We start from the raw sequence: 12,752 nt of genomic DNA on the forward strand, positions 1-12,752 counted from the left end.
GATAGAAAGGAAATGCCTTTTAATATAATGGTCTGACTAAAAGCTAGAATGGAGTAGAAATAAGAATATACATTTTATATAATAGAATAAAAGCAATAGCTAGATGGAAAAATTAGAGGTTGAAAGGTGGTATTATTATGTATGATTGAATAATATGGTCATTGGCATTAGAATGGTGCATTGAAACATTGAACAATTAAATAATGAAGGATTATATCTTAATACAAATGTGTATTAACACTAGGACTACATAAGTTTGACTAATGTAACAAATACTATTAACATTGTTATTGTTATTTGTATCAAAAGGATGGTGCCCAGAGGCCACACTGCTCATGTATTGATGTTGATGTATATTCAAAAATAAAATAAAAAATATAAATAAAAAAGTGTATACAATTATGCAAAATCTGGAAAGAGGGATAATTTCTTAATACCAATACCTGAAACCAAGCATGTATGGCTTCTGGTCTAGGGAATCTAAGAAATCTTATTGCGTTCATAATTTATTTATGAGTTCCCACTGGAATCTATTGTGAAAATAGAATTTTGGGTCTTTATCACTTCCATCCAAGTAGTATTCTTGTATTATACATTACATTCTAGTGTTGTCTAATCTAAATGGAGTGTGGATCAAAGTCACCTAATCGTTTTTGACCTAAAAGGATTTAAATTCAAAAAGGATTTAAACAGAAGATCGGGCAACTATTTGTCTGAGATGGAATAACGACTGCTCCCTTGGGAAGTGGGTTAGATTGGAAGACCTCAAAATCTCTTCCAGATCTATAATTCTATATACCTGGAAAGTTGTTATGAAGCTTATTTTAATTCTGGGTCAAAAACAGTGGTAGTGTTCAATTTTTTTCCCTACCAGTTTTGTGGGCGTGACTTGGTGGGGGAGAGTCATGTGACTGAGTGGGTGTATCCAACTTCACTAATGCCCATGCCCACTCGGTCACATGATCCCCACCAAGCCATGCCCACAAAATCCAGTAGGAAAAAAATATATGAATTTCTACCTATATATTTTCTGCCCAGACAGGCCTTGCCTAATCTGTCAAAGGCCTGGCCTAATCCTGCATGCCACCCACTCTCCCTTCATCAGTCACATATTTCACCCCATTTCGAAGAGACTTGGTCAGGAGTCAGAAGGTAGCTCCTGCACCCTACCTGTCCCTTTTTGGTCCCTCCCTCCACATCAAAGTACCTTAAAGGAACAGGCTGCTTTCTGAACAGCAGTGGAGTGAAGTGAAGGGAGGCAGAAAAATTCACCCAAGTCTTCTCCTTCTCAGCCATACACAGAGCGTGTACAATGCATCTCACAGTGCTACAAGGACTTGCCCAGGCACCATCTCCTTGCAGAAGATCCCGGCCTCACGTGTGCACATGTGAGGTCCCAGGACCTTCTGTTAGGAGACAGCGCGTGGGCTACCGGCTCAGTTCCAGCTGGCAAAGAAGTTGTTCTTCACACCAGGGTGCACTCCATTACCAGTTGCATCAGAGTGAAGGTACTTGCCCAGACAAGTCCCTCCGGCACAGCAGGCAATGGGATGCATGTGCATGGCCAGTGCAAAGAGCAGGGTAGCGAAGGTGGTGGGACTGAAGCACTTTTTTGGCATATTTGAAAAGTGGAGGCTGGTAGTTTTTGGTGCAAGAAGCTTCCAGTCAACCGGCTCGGTACAGGCTGAAAAGAGGCATCAGACGGGAGGCTTCTCGCATTGAAAAAAAGAGGCAGCGGCTGTAGGCGCCTTGTGAGTGCGGACTGGTGGAGAGCCCAGTGGCTCTCAGCCCAGAGTTGCCTTCTCTGGCAGCCAGCCATGGGAGGAAGGTCACGGACATGATGAAAGAGACAGTCATAGGGGAGGAAGCGAGGAGATTAAGGGCCAGAGCCTCTGAAGGAGGAGAAAATGGGTGATGCATTGTGCTTAAGGGAGAGTGGGTGGCCAGCGGTGGCAGCTCCAGAGCAAAGCCGGAACTGGGAAATCCCTGACCCAGCCGAGGCAGCAAGCAGCTCCAGAACCTCGGGGAATAGTGCATCCCTGGGACCCTGGCCCCTGACCCAAGGCAAAGAGTCAGTAGGCGGCATGCATTGCTTACCTTTGGTGAGCTGAGCTGACTGGGCATCAGCAAGGCAACTGGTGAGGTGATTAGCTGGGCCACATGGAAAAGGCAACATATATAGGGTGGGGGTGGGCAAGGCGAGCATTGAGCAGCCAGAAGGGGCAAGCGAGTGGTAACCGGGCGACCAGGTTAGGAGTATGGCCAGCCAGAAGTCGCTACCGGTTTGGCAACCCAGCCCCAAATTGTTGCTACCAGTTCTCTCGAACTGGTGTGAATGGGCTGACTACCATCACTGGCTGAAAAGTGATTGAACTTTTTTCTTTTTAAATTTCAGATATTATCTTAATTACATGAAGTTGGAAGTTATAACCCAGCCCTCTCCTAGGAAATGAAATACTTTAGGGTATACTAAAAAAAAGCAGAATATTTCTCCTAATAGAGAAGTAGAAACTCAGGCAGAAACTCGGCCACCTCCACACCTTTGTCAATGGGCCTTAAAGGCATAACTAAAGATCTACCTCTTCCGGGTAGAGCCATAATAGAAATTGCTCAAAGCCCTTTCATTACATCTTCATCCAGCAAGGCTCAACCAAGCCTGGGACTCAGGACAGCCTACAGAGTTGCTCCTGCATGGTCCCATGGGAGTTTGATAACCAATCAGAATACAAGCTCAAATTCAAATCCCAACAGAGGGCATAAAACCCAGGGACTCTCAGCATTTCTCGCCTTTTTTCTTCACCCAAGCGCTCCAAGGCATGTGATCAGGGGTGGGGTTCAAATTTTTTAACAACTGATTCTGTGGGTGTGGCTTAGTTGGTGAGTGTGGCTTGGTGGTCATGTGACTGGCTGGGCGTGGCCAACTCAACATCACTCACATCGAGGCATGCATCTCCTCACCTGGCCTCTCATGACTGTGGGGATGCTGCAAGTGTGAAAAATTGACATAAGTCACTTTTTTCAGTGCCATTGTAACTTTGAATGATGACTCCACACAAGCAAAGTACCAGCAAAGGAGGGGAGAAAAAACTCCAGAGGTGTTCCTGAGAAAGGAAGTATAGTCCTGCCACATACATAATAAGGGTTAACAGAGAGGCAGTTTCTGTAAGCAATACCAGAATGTTTCTTTCCTGCTTTCCTTACAGGATTAGGCCAGTAATTTCTTCTAACAACCAGTTCTCTGAACTGCTTAGAATGTTAACAACCGGTTCTAGCAAATAGGTGCGAACTGGTAGAATCCCACCCTTGCATGTGATCCTGACCACCATTAAACCATCTTTCCAAGCAGCCTCCATGTTCCCAGTGTCTTTTCCCCCACTTGGAACTGAACCCAGAAGGACATTTCTTCCAACAATGAGTATATCACAATTATGAAGAAACACACATAAAAGGAAAAAAATTGAAAGCAACAATGCATTGTTCAAAGTTTCAGAGGCTCACCTCTTCGCGTACAAGCAAGGCAGAACACTGCAGAGGAACCCCCATCATTTTGTGTGGATTCCATGTCACAGAATTTGCTCTGGAACAGAAACCAGACTTTAAAAGGAAGTGAAATGATCAAGGACAGCAACCTTAGAAACTCAAATGGAAAAGCAAATATAAAATATAATAGCATTTTTCTAGGGTCAAAAGCAATAAGACTGAAAATAAACATTTTAAAAAAACCAAGAAAACAAATAGTAGATAACATAATTATGTGATTATGTCACCATCAGACCTCCGTTCAACTTAATTGGATTTGCAGGCAATCATTTTTTTAGTATTTAGCACAAAGATTAGGGATATCAAACATAGCATTGAAAATAAACATCCCCGTTATCTGAAACCAGAATTTTAATATTTATGTAGAGCATTTTAATTTTCCATACTATTTGCATTTTGATTCATCTTTACATACATTTCAGAAGATAATTTTAATATTAGTTCATGAAACTGAAGTTGATAAAACAAGTACAATTTTTCGATTGTAGGTTTCACAGATAAGTGGAGGGTATATTGCAGTTCCACAGCTGGATCATCAGTTTTATTTTTGTTTTGTTTTGATGAGGAAAGCATATCTGATGGCATTTTATATTTATGTTTCACATTAGCTCAGGAAGGTGGATAATATTAAGTCATTAGGATGCATCATAATGAACATATACATTATCTTAGCTTCAGTGAGAAGCTTAAAATGGAGTAGAAGCTGAAATGCTGCATGGAACGCTATAATACTGATTTATGTGTTGCTTTCCATCATACATTATGGTTTCCTGCTATGTAAATAAATGCAGAGGGTCTCAACCTTGCATTTATTCCCTTTCCTTAAAAAAAAAAATAGTTTAGAACTTTCTACTTCTGAGCTCTCCAATGTTTAAACCTGAAAGAAATATTTGGAGTTGTTAAATTATGGTTAACTAATGTTACCGAGGATCCGAAAGTCCAGATTTCAAGGGTTTTAGTTTTTAGCTAGCATGACTAAAACCCACAACAAATGGAAATTGTGGGAATTAATAGTTATAAAGTTTGAGAATGCCTACCAGGAAAAAAATTTTTTTCTAGAGAATTATTTCAAACATGATTTAAATTGGCTTTGTTTATCGCCGGGTTGAAGATTCCTGATATCAGTGCAATGTGTGAGAAGCATATCATCATATTATTATCAACCATACCTTTCAATGCCATTTAATTTCCATTTATGTTTTCTTGACATCAGTAGCCCACCACCCCAAGCTCCCTGGAAAAAGAAGATTACAATCATCAATTAAATAACCATTCAGATTTCTGAAAACATAAGATCCCCATATTTAAATATGTGAATCACTTATTAACAGCTTTTTACTTATTTGGAGAAAGCAGTTAAAACTTTGGAAATTGCCAAAGGTAGATTTTGATCAGTTTTCCAGTAACACCGCCTGTAATTTGGGAAGTAGCTTAAAGCAGCATTAATAAATCTTTCAGCACAAAGATCTTCCATGTATATATATGTATATGTATCATGTTTTCCCCAAAATAAGACCCTATCTTATATATTTTTTGCCACCAATTTTTTTTTTGCAAAGGTCTTATTTTTAGGGGGGATATTGTCCACTGATTCACCTCACTTGCGCGCATCACCTTCAGCCTCCTTTTCACTGTAAGAGGCCTTCAGGAACTTCTGTGGTTGGCAAGGTCAGCAATGCTTTCCTGAAAACATCTGCAGCCGACAACAGAGCTCCAGATCAGAGGTGGTATTCAGCAGGTTCTGACCAGTTCTGGAGAACCAGTAGCAGAAATGTTGAGTAATTTGGAGAACTGGCAAATACCACCTCTGACTGGAGATTTTACAGTATCCTTCCCCTGCCACGACCACCAAGCCATGTCCACAGAACTAGTAGTAAAAAAAATTGAATCCCACCATTGCTTCGGATTGATCTGGAGCTCTGTCGTCAGCTGCAAAGCCCCCAAGAAAGCCTTGCCAGCTGCAGAAGAAGTGAGCTGGCCAGCAAGGCAGGGATTGGGGGTGTGAGGCCTGGCTGCAACTGTCTGAAGGTAAGTAGTAGGGTAGCTCTACCCCCATCATCCTTATCCTAGCTTATTTTTTTCCTGTGTACCATGCAGTAGATGGAGTCTTAATTAGGGCTTATTTTGGGGGTAAGGCTTATATTGGACACATGTAAAAAATCAAGTCAGGACTTACTTTTGGGGTAGGTCATATTTTAGGGGAACATGATAAATGTATTGTGTATGTATTGTACTTCAGTGGCCCCCAACCTTTTTTGTGCTGTGGCCCGGTACCAGCATCACAAAATCATCTGTGGCCCGGTACCGGTATCACAAAATCATCCATGGCCCAGTACCGGCATCAGCACACATGGCAAGGCGAGCCGAGCGACCGGCCAGCCAGCTGTCCTCCGCTTCTCCCCGCCACCTTCAACTCCTCCTTTGTACCTGTGTCGATGGGCTTCGCGACGGCTTTGCGATGGTCGCTCGGCTCACCTTGCCATGCGTGCTGAAAGAATCCTCGCGCCTTAGTTTTGTTCGAAGCCGCCCCCCCCCCTCGATGAAAATAAGGCGCGAGGATTCTTTTAGCACCCAAACGCTGCTTTCTACCCGGAAAAGCTCACCGGAAGCACTTTTTCATCAAAACAAGATGGCGGCGCCCAGCAAACCGGTGGCCTGGTAGAAATTGTTCCACGGACCGGTACCAGTCTGGGGACCGGTGGTTGGGGACCCCTGTTGTACATTATATATATTGTATTTTACATATATATGTATTGTATTGGTATATATACCCATGTACAACATGCATATACGTACATATACATACATATACATGTGTGTGTGTGTGTATGTATATCTGTAATTAAGTACCATTGTGGATACAGATGGAGTTGTATTTTTTAAAAAGATAACTTTGTGGAGGATTGATTTATCTACCATTGTTAAGCATGAAATCTATATAAAATGCCAGAATACTAAGGTAGTATATCTTTGCACATCAAATGGTTCACCATTTTTAGGTCTGCCCTCTTATCTTTGAGAAACAGAAATCCTTTCAATCTTCCAAAGATTCTATTAATAAGTTTATTTTCACGTGAAACAACATAGCCCAGGCAGAGTTAAATCCTCTGCATCGTCATTATCATTCCCACCAGCAGACCCAGGACTGGATTTACAATCCGATGCTTGAAGATTTCATACTCACATCCACATGCATCCATATCTTATACTTCTTGCAAATATCAGCAATAGTTATAAGCGGATCAAAAGCTCCGTATACGGTAGTTCCTGCAGTAGCACTTACTAGAAAAGGAACAAATCCCTACAGGAATATATAAAAAAAACAACACCTCAGCAGAGATTAATTTCTTCTTCTCTGGCAAGGCATAAAGAGACCACTTTCTTTTATGAGGCAGCCAAGAGATTACACGGTACTTATTATTACAGTTACTTTATTTGCCATGTGATTGCTGTTTCTAACAGTAGGAGGCAGCAAACTGCCAAAACAATAGAAATGATTCAGTATTGTTTACCTAAACAACCTAATGGGGTACATAACAGAGCATCCAAAGTGGAATCTTAAACTCTCAGAGCAGAGAGGACCTAATTAAATGTCTTCAGCTTCCTTACATTTCATTTAAACGCTGTCAGGATTTCCTCTTTGGGGATCTTTATAATAATTCAGCTCTTACTGTGCGGACCTACAATAATTGTTGAAATAGCTGCACGGCATTCTAATTTTATCAGAATAATAGGATGTATCATTCTGCACGATTGCTGGAAATAATATTTTGAGGATACTGATTTGCTGATAAAATGCTATAGATGAGGCATTGCCTTGGCAAATTTACCAGGGATTGATCAATGCTTGCTTAGTCACATGACTCTTCCTTTTAAAAAGCATAAAAGGAAATTCAATAAAATAGGTTGGATGTGATCAGACAGAAAAACTGCAGACCTTAAAAGGCAGACTAGAGACAAGATATGGCCAGTACTGTGATCAATGAGGAACATTGGGGTGCCAACAGGGTCCCCTGGTTTGTCATAGAAATTCCAAAAGAGGAAACAGCCTCTAACTTTTTTCAGCGCTCTCTCTCTCTCTCTCTCTCTCTCTCTCTGTGTGTGTGTGTGTGTGTGCCTGTGTGAATGAGTGAAAAATGTCCAAAGAAGGTAGCCACAACCATGTGATTAAAATCTCACTCTTTTTTATGTGCATTGTGACACATCAAGTTTTGATTGCATAGTTTTGATTGTGGCTGTGGTCTTGACAGTTTTTGACACAACACACACACACACACACACACACACACACACACACACACACACACACAGAGGTGGGTGGATGGATGGACTGACCAGACTTTCCCCCACTTTTCCCTCAGTTACATTCCATTTACTCTAGCTTCATAATTTCCTGAGAATAATTCAAACGTTTGCGCATGATTTGGGGACATTTAGAACTATCTAATAAAAGTGGTGCCTTCATATGAATTTTTGAAGGTACTTTGTGTTTTATTTGTTTCTAAGTTTTTACCCCACTTGGAAAGATCCAAGTCCAGCACCAATACCCTACATTAGAGGAAGGAGATTTTAGAAATGAGGATGGGGCTTCGTTCTCATCACATATCAGCTAGCATTTTCCCCTCTTTTAGATAATTTCTTTTCTTTCTCAAAATTCTACACAGTTGGACTTTTAAGTATCTTAGTTGGCTAAGTATCCATATGCATATAAAAGAGCTATGTTTAATTTATTATTTTTACCTAGCTAGTGACAGAGCCTTTTTTTTTCAAGCAAAAGTAATCCAGAGAACCAGATCTATTATCCTTAGATGACCACGATGAGACTTTTAATCTAGCATATTGGTGAAGACTGAGATATAGCATAAAAATATTATATAGCTGGAATATCTGAATGGCTTTAAATAGAAACCTTAGATAGAATTAACTTGCCTTTTGCTTGGCCTCAACAATTCGCCTTTCAAGATCAGATGGAATCATTTTCCCCCTGGAAATAATGAATATATAAATAAATATGATGGATATGGATATAATCATACTAACCACAAAGTCTTTTCAAATGTCTTATCCAAGATAAGCTGCTATTTATGAAAATTGTCTTTTGCTGCTTACAAACTGTCAGAAGCATTAGCTTATCTGTCAGTTTGCAAAGCAATACAACTGGCATGTACACAACACAGTAAACCTAATTACAGAATTAAATAATTTCCCAACAATTCATGCAATATGCTGAGGAATAATCTAAGATGGTTCATTTGCATAACACATGATGCCATACAAAATTAATCCAGGTTAATGCCAAGCAAATTTTGCATATTGTACAAATGCACATACTGTTTTACCTGACATAATTAAACCTGTTTTGTAATGCATTGTGTTCATTCACTATTTTGTGTTTATTACTGAACTGCAAGTAGCTGATAGCTAGCTTTTAAGGAACATTTGTCTCTCATTCATGCAAGTATAAATTCTTTGTGTGTGGTGGGATGTCTTTGTATCTTACTAGTAGTGTTTGAGTGGAGGATATCAAAAATAGTATAAGGAACTCAGATTTATGAAATGAATTATTTTTTCCACTGTTAACTTGCCTCTTAAATTCTTAAAGTATATGAATCTAAAAGGTACTTGATAAACCCTGGCAATTCAAAAACTGGATTTTAAAAAAAGTTTAGGCCCCAATATATATAGCAGCCGAGATGATACAGTCATGGTTACCATGAAATAGGTTCATATTGACTGCTATAATCAGCTCCATGGGCACAGGAAGGCAGAAATCAAGATTTTCATCGGAGTTAGACATTCAGATGAAATATGCTATGCAGCTTCCAAGAACTCTATCACTGAGGGTGCACAAATGGAATTTTCAGCATAATGAACTCTCTGAGGAAACCATCATGGGTATCATGAGTCTTTCTCTACCAGAGGCCTGGGAGTTTGAGCAGTATCTTATGTGCAGTATCTCAGCTGTATGAGCAATATAGTTTTCCGAACAGAGAGCTCTGATGTTATTTCCGGGATATGTTGGAGCTTTTCTCCCATCTGAGGAGTTACAGCTCTAAGTGATTCTAACGGTATCACCAACTTTTTTTTTTTTTTACAAAAGTCATACTTAAAAGTAACAACAGGTAGTCCTTAAGTTACAACAGTTCATTTAGTGACCGTTCAAAATTACAATAGCATTGAAAAAAGTGACATGACCACATTTCAAAGTTATGACCTTTGTAGCATCCTCATGGTCATGTGATCAAAATTCAGATGGTTGGCAACTGGTTCATAGTTATGACAATTGCAGTGTCCCAAAGTCATGTGATCTCCTTTTGCGACCTTCTGACGAGCAAAGTCAATGAGAAAGTCAGATTCACTTAACAACCGGGCTACTAACTTACCAACTGCAGTGATTCACTTAACAATTATGTCAAGAAAGGTCATAAATTGGGGCAAAATTCACTTAACAAATGTCTCATTTAGCAACAAAACCAATTGTGGTCATAAGTTGAGGACTACCTATATTCAGAAGAGAAGAAGAAAAAAACATTTGCAGTCATTGCTGTTCTTCTTGATATCCATAGATTGATTGTATGCTTTCATCCCATAACATAAGTTATCTGGACATCTTATATACAACACAATATAAGTAAGAAATATTGCCGAGTCTCAATAGAATTAAATTCATTGAATTGAGATAGTCAGACTGAAAGATTCAAAGATATGGTGTCAGAATCACCTCCTTAGCACCAGGAAATCTCTCTCTCTGAGAATTAAGATGCTATTATCAGGAAAAATACTTCTACATAGTAAGGATAGTTGGTCAGTTTATTTGCCCAGGGCACTGAAAACAATTCCCTGAAGATTTGGTAAGTGCAAAGAGGAGGCAGTGGGGTTATTTTGTATTCAGGCTTTAACAATTACAGAAATCCATGAAGCTAAATCATAATAAGAGACTGTAGGAAATAGAATTAGCAACAATTCCTATCTTGGACCACTTTCAATGGCCATAAAAAGTGCAATAAGATAGTACAGGGGTGTCAAATTAGATTTCATTGAGGGCCACATCAGGGTTCTGTTTGATCTTGGGGGGCTGGGGTGGTCAGGATGGCCAAGACATCACTCATTTTCAGCTGTGACAGCCTCATGCAACTCTCTTTCAGAAAAAAACAGAACACAGGAGGCTGCATGTGGACCTCCCAAGCTCCATTTTCACTGGTAGAGGCACTGAGGGCCGGTCCCACGCTGTTTCCAGGTGGGCTATGGGCTGCCTCTTGCTCCTGGGCCTTGAGTTTGACACTCCTGCGATAGGAAATACTTACCCTATTACAATGATAAGTAAATATGATGAGTGGTTAAATATTTCTAAGCCAATTTTCTGGGAAAATATTCATTCCAACAGAGCTTATTTTAAAAAATCTGCTGTATTCAAAAACATTTCCTGTTAAAATGTATCTATTGCACTCATAAATAAAATTATTAAAGGAAAAAATTTCTTGCCATTATGAGGTTTTGGCAATTGCACATATGAATGCTGATATTTTGTGAAATCTTTCTGGATAAATTTGGTTCCTTTGGGTTGAGAATGTAGAGCAGCCTGAAAATGGGTGCTGACCTTTAATGAAATTAAAAGTTCTGCTTACCTTTCATCACATCTGATCAAAACCACACTGTCAGTACCAATTCCTAAAGCTGCTGCTCCTTTCTTCACTGAAAAATGACTCTGAAAAGGTATATTGATTATTTTGTACATGGAAGCAATGCACCAATATATTTCTCCTATGAAATAATGCTCTTGCATTTGTCTTCTTTGCCAACTCGTGAAATGTTTGGAGCAATTCTTTAAGGGTTTGTAAAAAAATGCAAAATTCAGTCTCCCTTAGAAATTGACAAATGCATTATGAGAGAGGTGTTAGTGGGCTACCGTGTATTTCATCAGCAGCATAAAGTGTTGTCCTGAGTTACAAAGTAAGTCTAATCAAGTAGTGGTATTTTAAATGAATTTGCAGAAGATACGATAAGTGCAAGTAGTTGTTGATACACAAACCTTTGAGCAGTGGGTAAGTTCAATCCTATTATTTTGTTTTTCTTTTTTTTGCAATTCTCCCTTGTCCATATTTATATTTATCTGAAACAATCCTATTGGGAGAAATTGGAGAAACTCATATTTACCTTTAAAAGTTTGTGATATGTGCTCAAATTCCTGAAAATTGAAGTGCTCACAATTAGAAAACCTGTCCATCCTCTATTGTCTGATTGGCATGTAATGTTTTCTGAATGCAATTTTTTCTTGAAGACCTACAGTAGTCAAACATCTTAACAATCAATGGCCTTTTTAAAAAAATAGCCTTGAGCCACATTTAAATTTTCTGAGTCTAAGAGACATTGCACAGTTCATTTTTTCAATTTTTAATTTTTTTTAATGAGATTGGAGCTTTCTTCTTCTTTTCATTGTGTATTTCATCAGTATATTTTACAGTTTGTTTCACAGTTTTTAAGCGTTTCCCAACCCAAAACCATACAGCCAACATTCATGTACCTGATTAGGAAATGGGGGCTGCAATTATGGATTTTAGTGATTTTAAGAACTTTGAAGGCAGATAGCAATGTAAGGATGCAGTTCTGAATGCAGGGTGCCAGCCCCTAATCTAAATGGGGAAGAAATTTAAATCCCAAAGCTCAGAGTCGCTTCAAGAGTGAGATTGGTAACATATAACTTGAATGAATTTATTTCCTTTATGAATAAATCTGAGAGGACCTTGTCTTCATCTGTGAATCTCATAACTTTACTCTGATTTCATTCATGCAATGTTCTAATTTGAGTAAAAAATAGAATTGATGTGGTCTGATGTTCAAACAAATAAATTATATAATGCCTTAATGCTGACCAGCAAACTATTCAACTCTAATATTACCACGTTTTCTCCCAAAACCTAGACAAAAACTGGATAGCAGTGTTATTTATAAAATTACTCACTTGATGTAAAACAAAGAGTTTTGAATTCTAAGTATTTATATCAATTCAACTGTTACAATTGTCTTCATACTGGATTCTACAGAAATTATATTCAATTGACCTAATCAGCATTAGACATCTCGGACCCTTATGAAGTCCCTAAATCACCTTTTTCAAGCGCCTCAGATTATCTCTGGTCACTATTGTTGAAAACTGGTGGCATGGAAAGAGAATCATAGTGAAAACACAATCTAAGTTGTACAATAATTTTCTT

At 39.0% G+C, this 12,752-nt stretch overlaps 1 protein-coding gene across 2 annotated transcripts in view; it reads right to left on the reverse strand.

Moving 5' to 3' along the window:
* GAD2 (glutamate decarboxylase 2) overlaps positions 1-12,752 on the reverse strand; it is a 50,630-nt gene that overhangs the window by 11,155 nt on the left and 26,723 nt on the right. For both annotated transcript variants that reach the window (XM_087917748.1, XM_026710018.2), the window contains exons 8-12: positions 11,166-11,245; positions 8,470-8,524; positions 6,725-6,841; positions 4,710-4,774; positions 3,499-3,577 (exon numbers count right to left, since the gene is read on the reverse strand). In XM_087917748.1, the coding sequence (XP_087773874.1) occupies positions 3,499-3,577; positions 4,710-4,774; positions 6,725-6,841; positions 8,470-8,524; positions 11,166-11,245 (396 nt within the window). The remainder of the gene's footprint in view (positions 1-3,498; positions 3,578-4,709; positions 4,775-6,724; positions 6,842-8,469; positions 8,525-11,165; positions 11,246-12,752) is intronic.

The sequence above is a fragment of the Pseudonaja textilis genome, chromosome Z, assembly GCF_049901715.1.
Source record: "Pseudonaja textilis isolate UNSWEBS1 chromosome Z, rPseTex1.2, whole genome shotgun sequence".
In the NCBI taxonomy this organism is placed as follows: domain Eukaryota; kingdom Metazoa; phylum Chordata; class Lepidosauria; order Squamata; family Elapidae; genus Pseudonaja; species Pseudonaja textilis.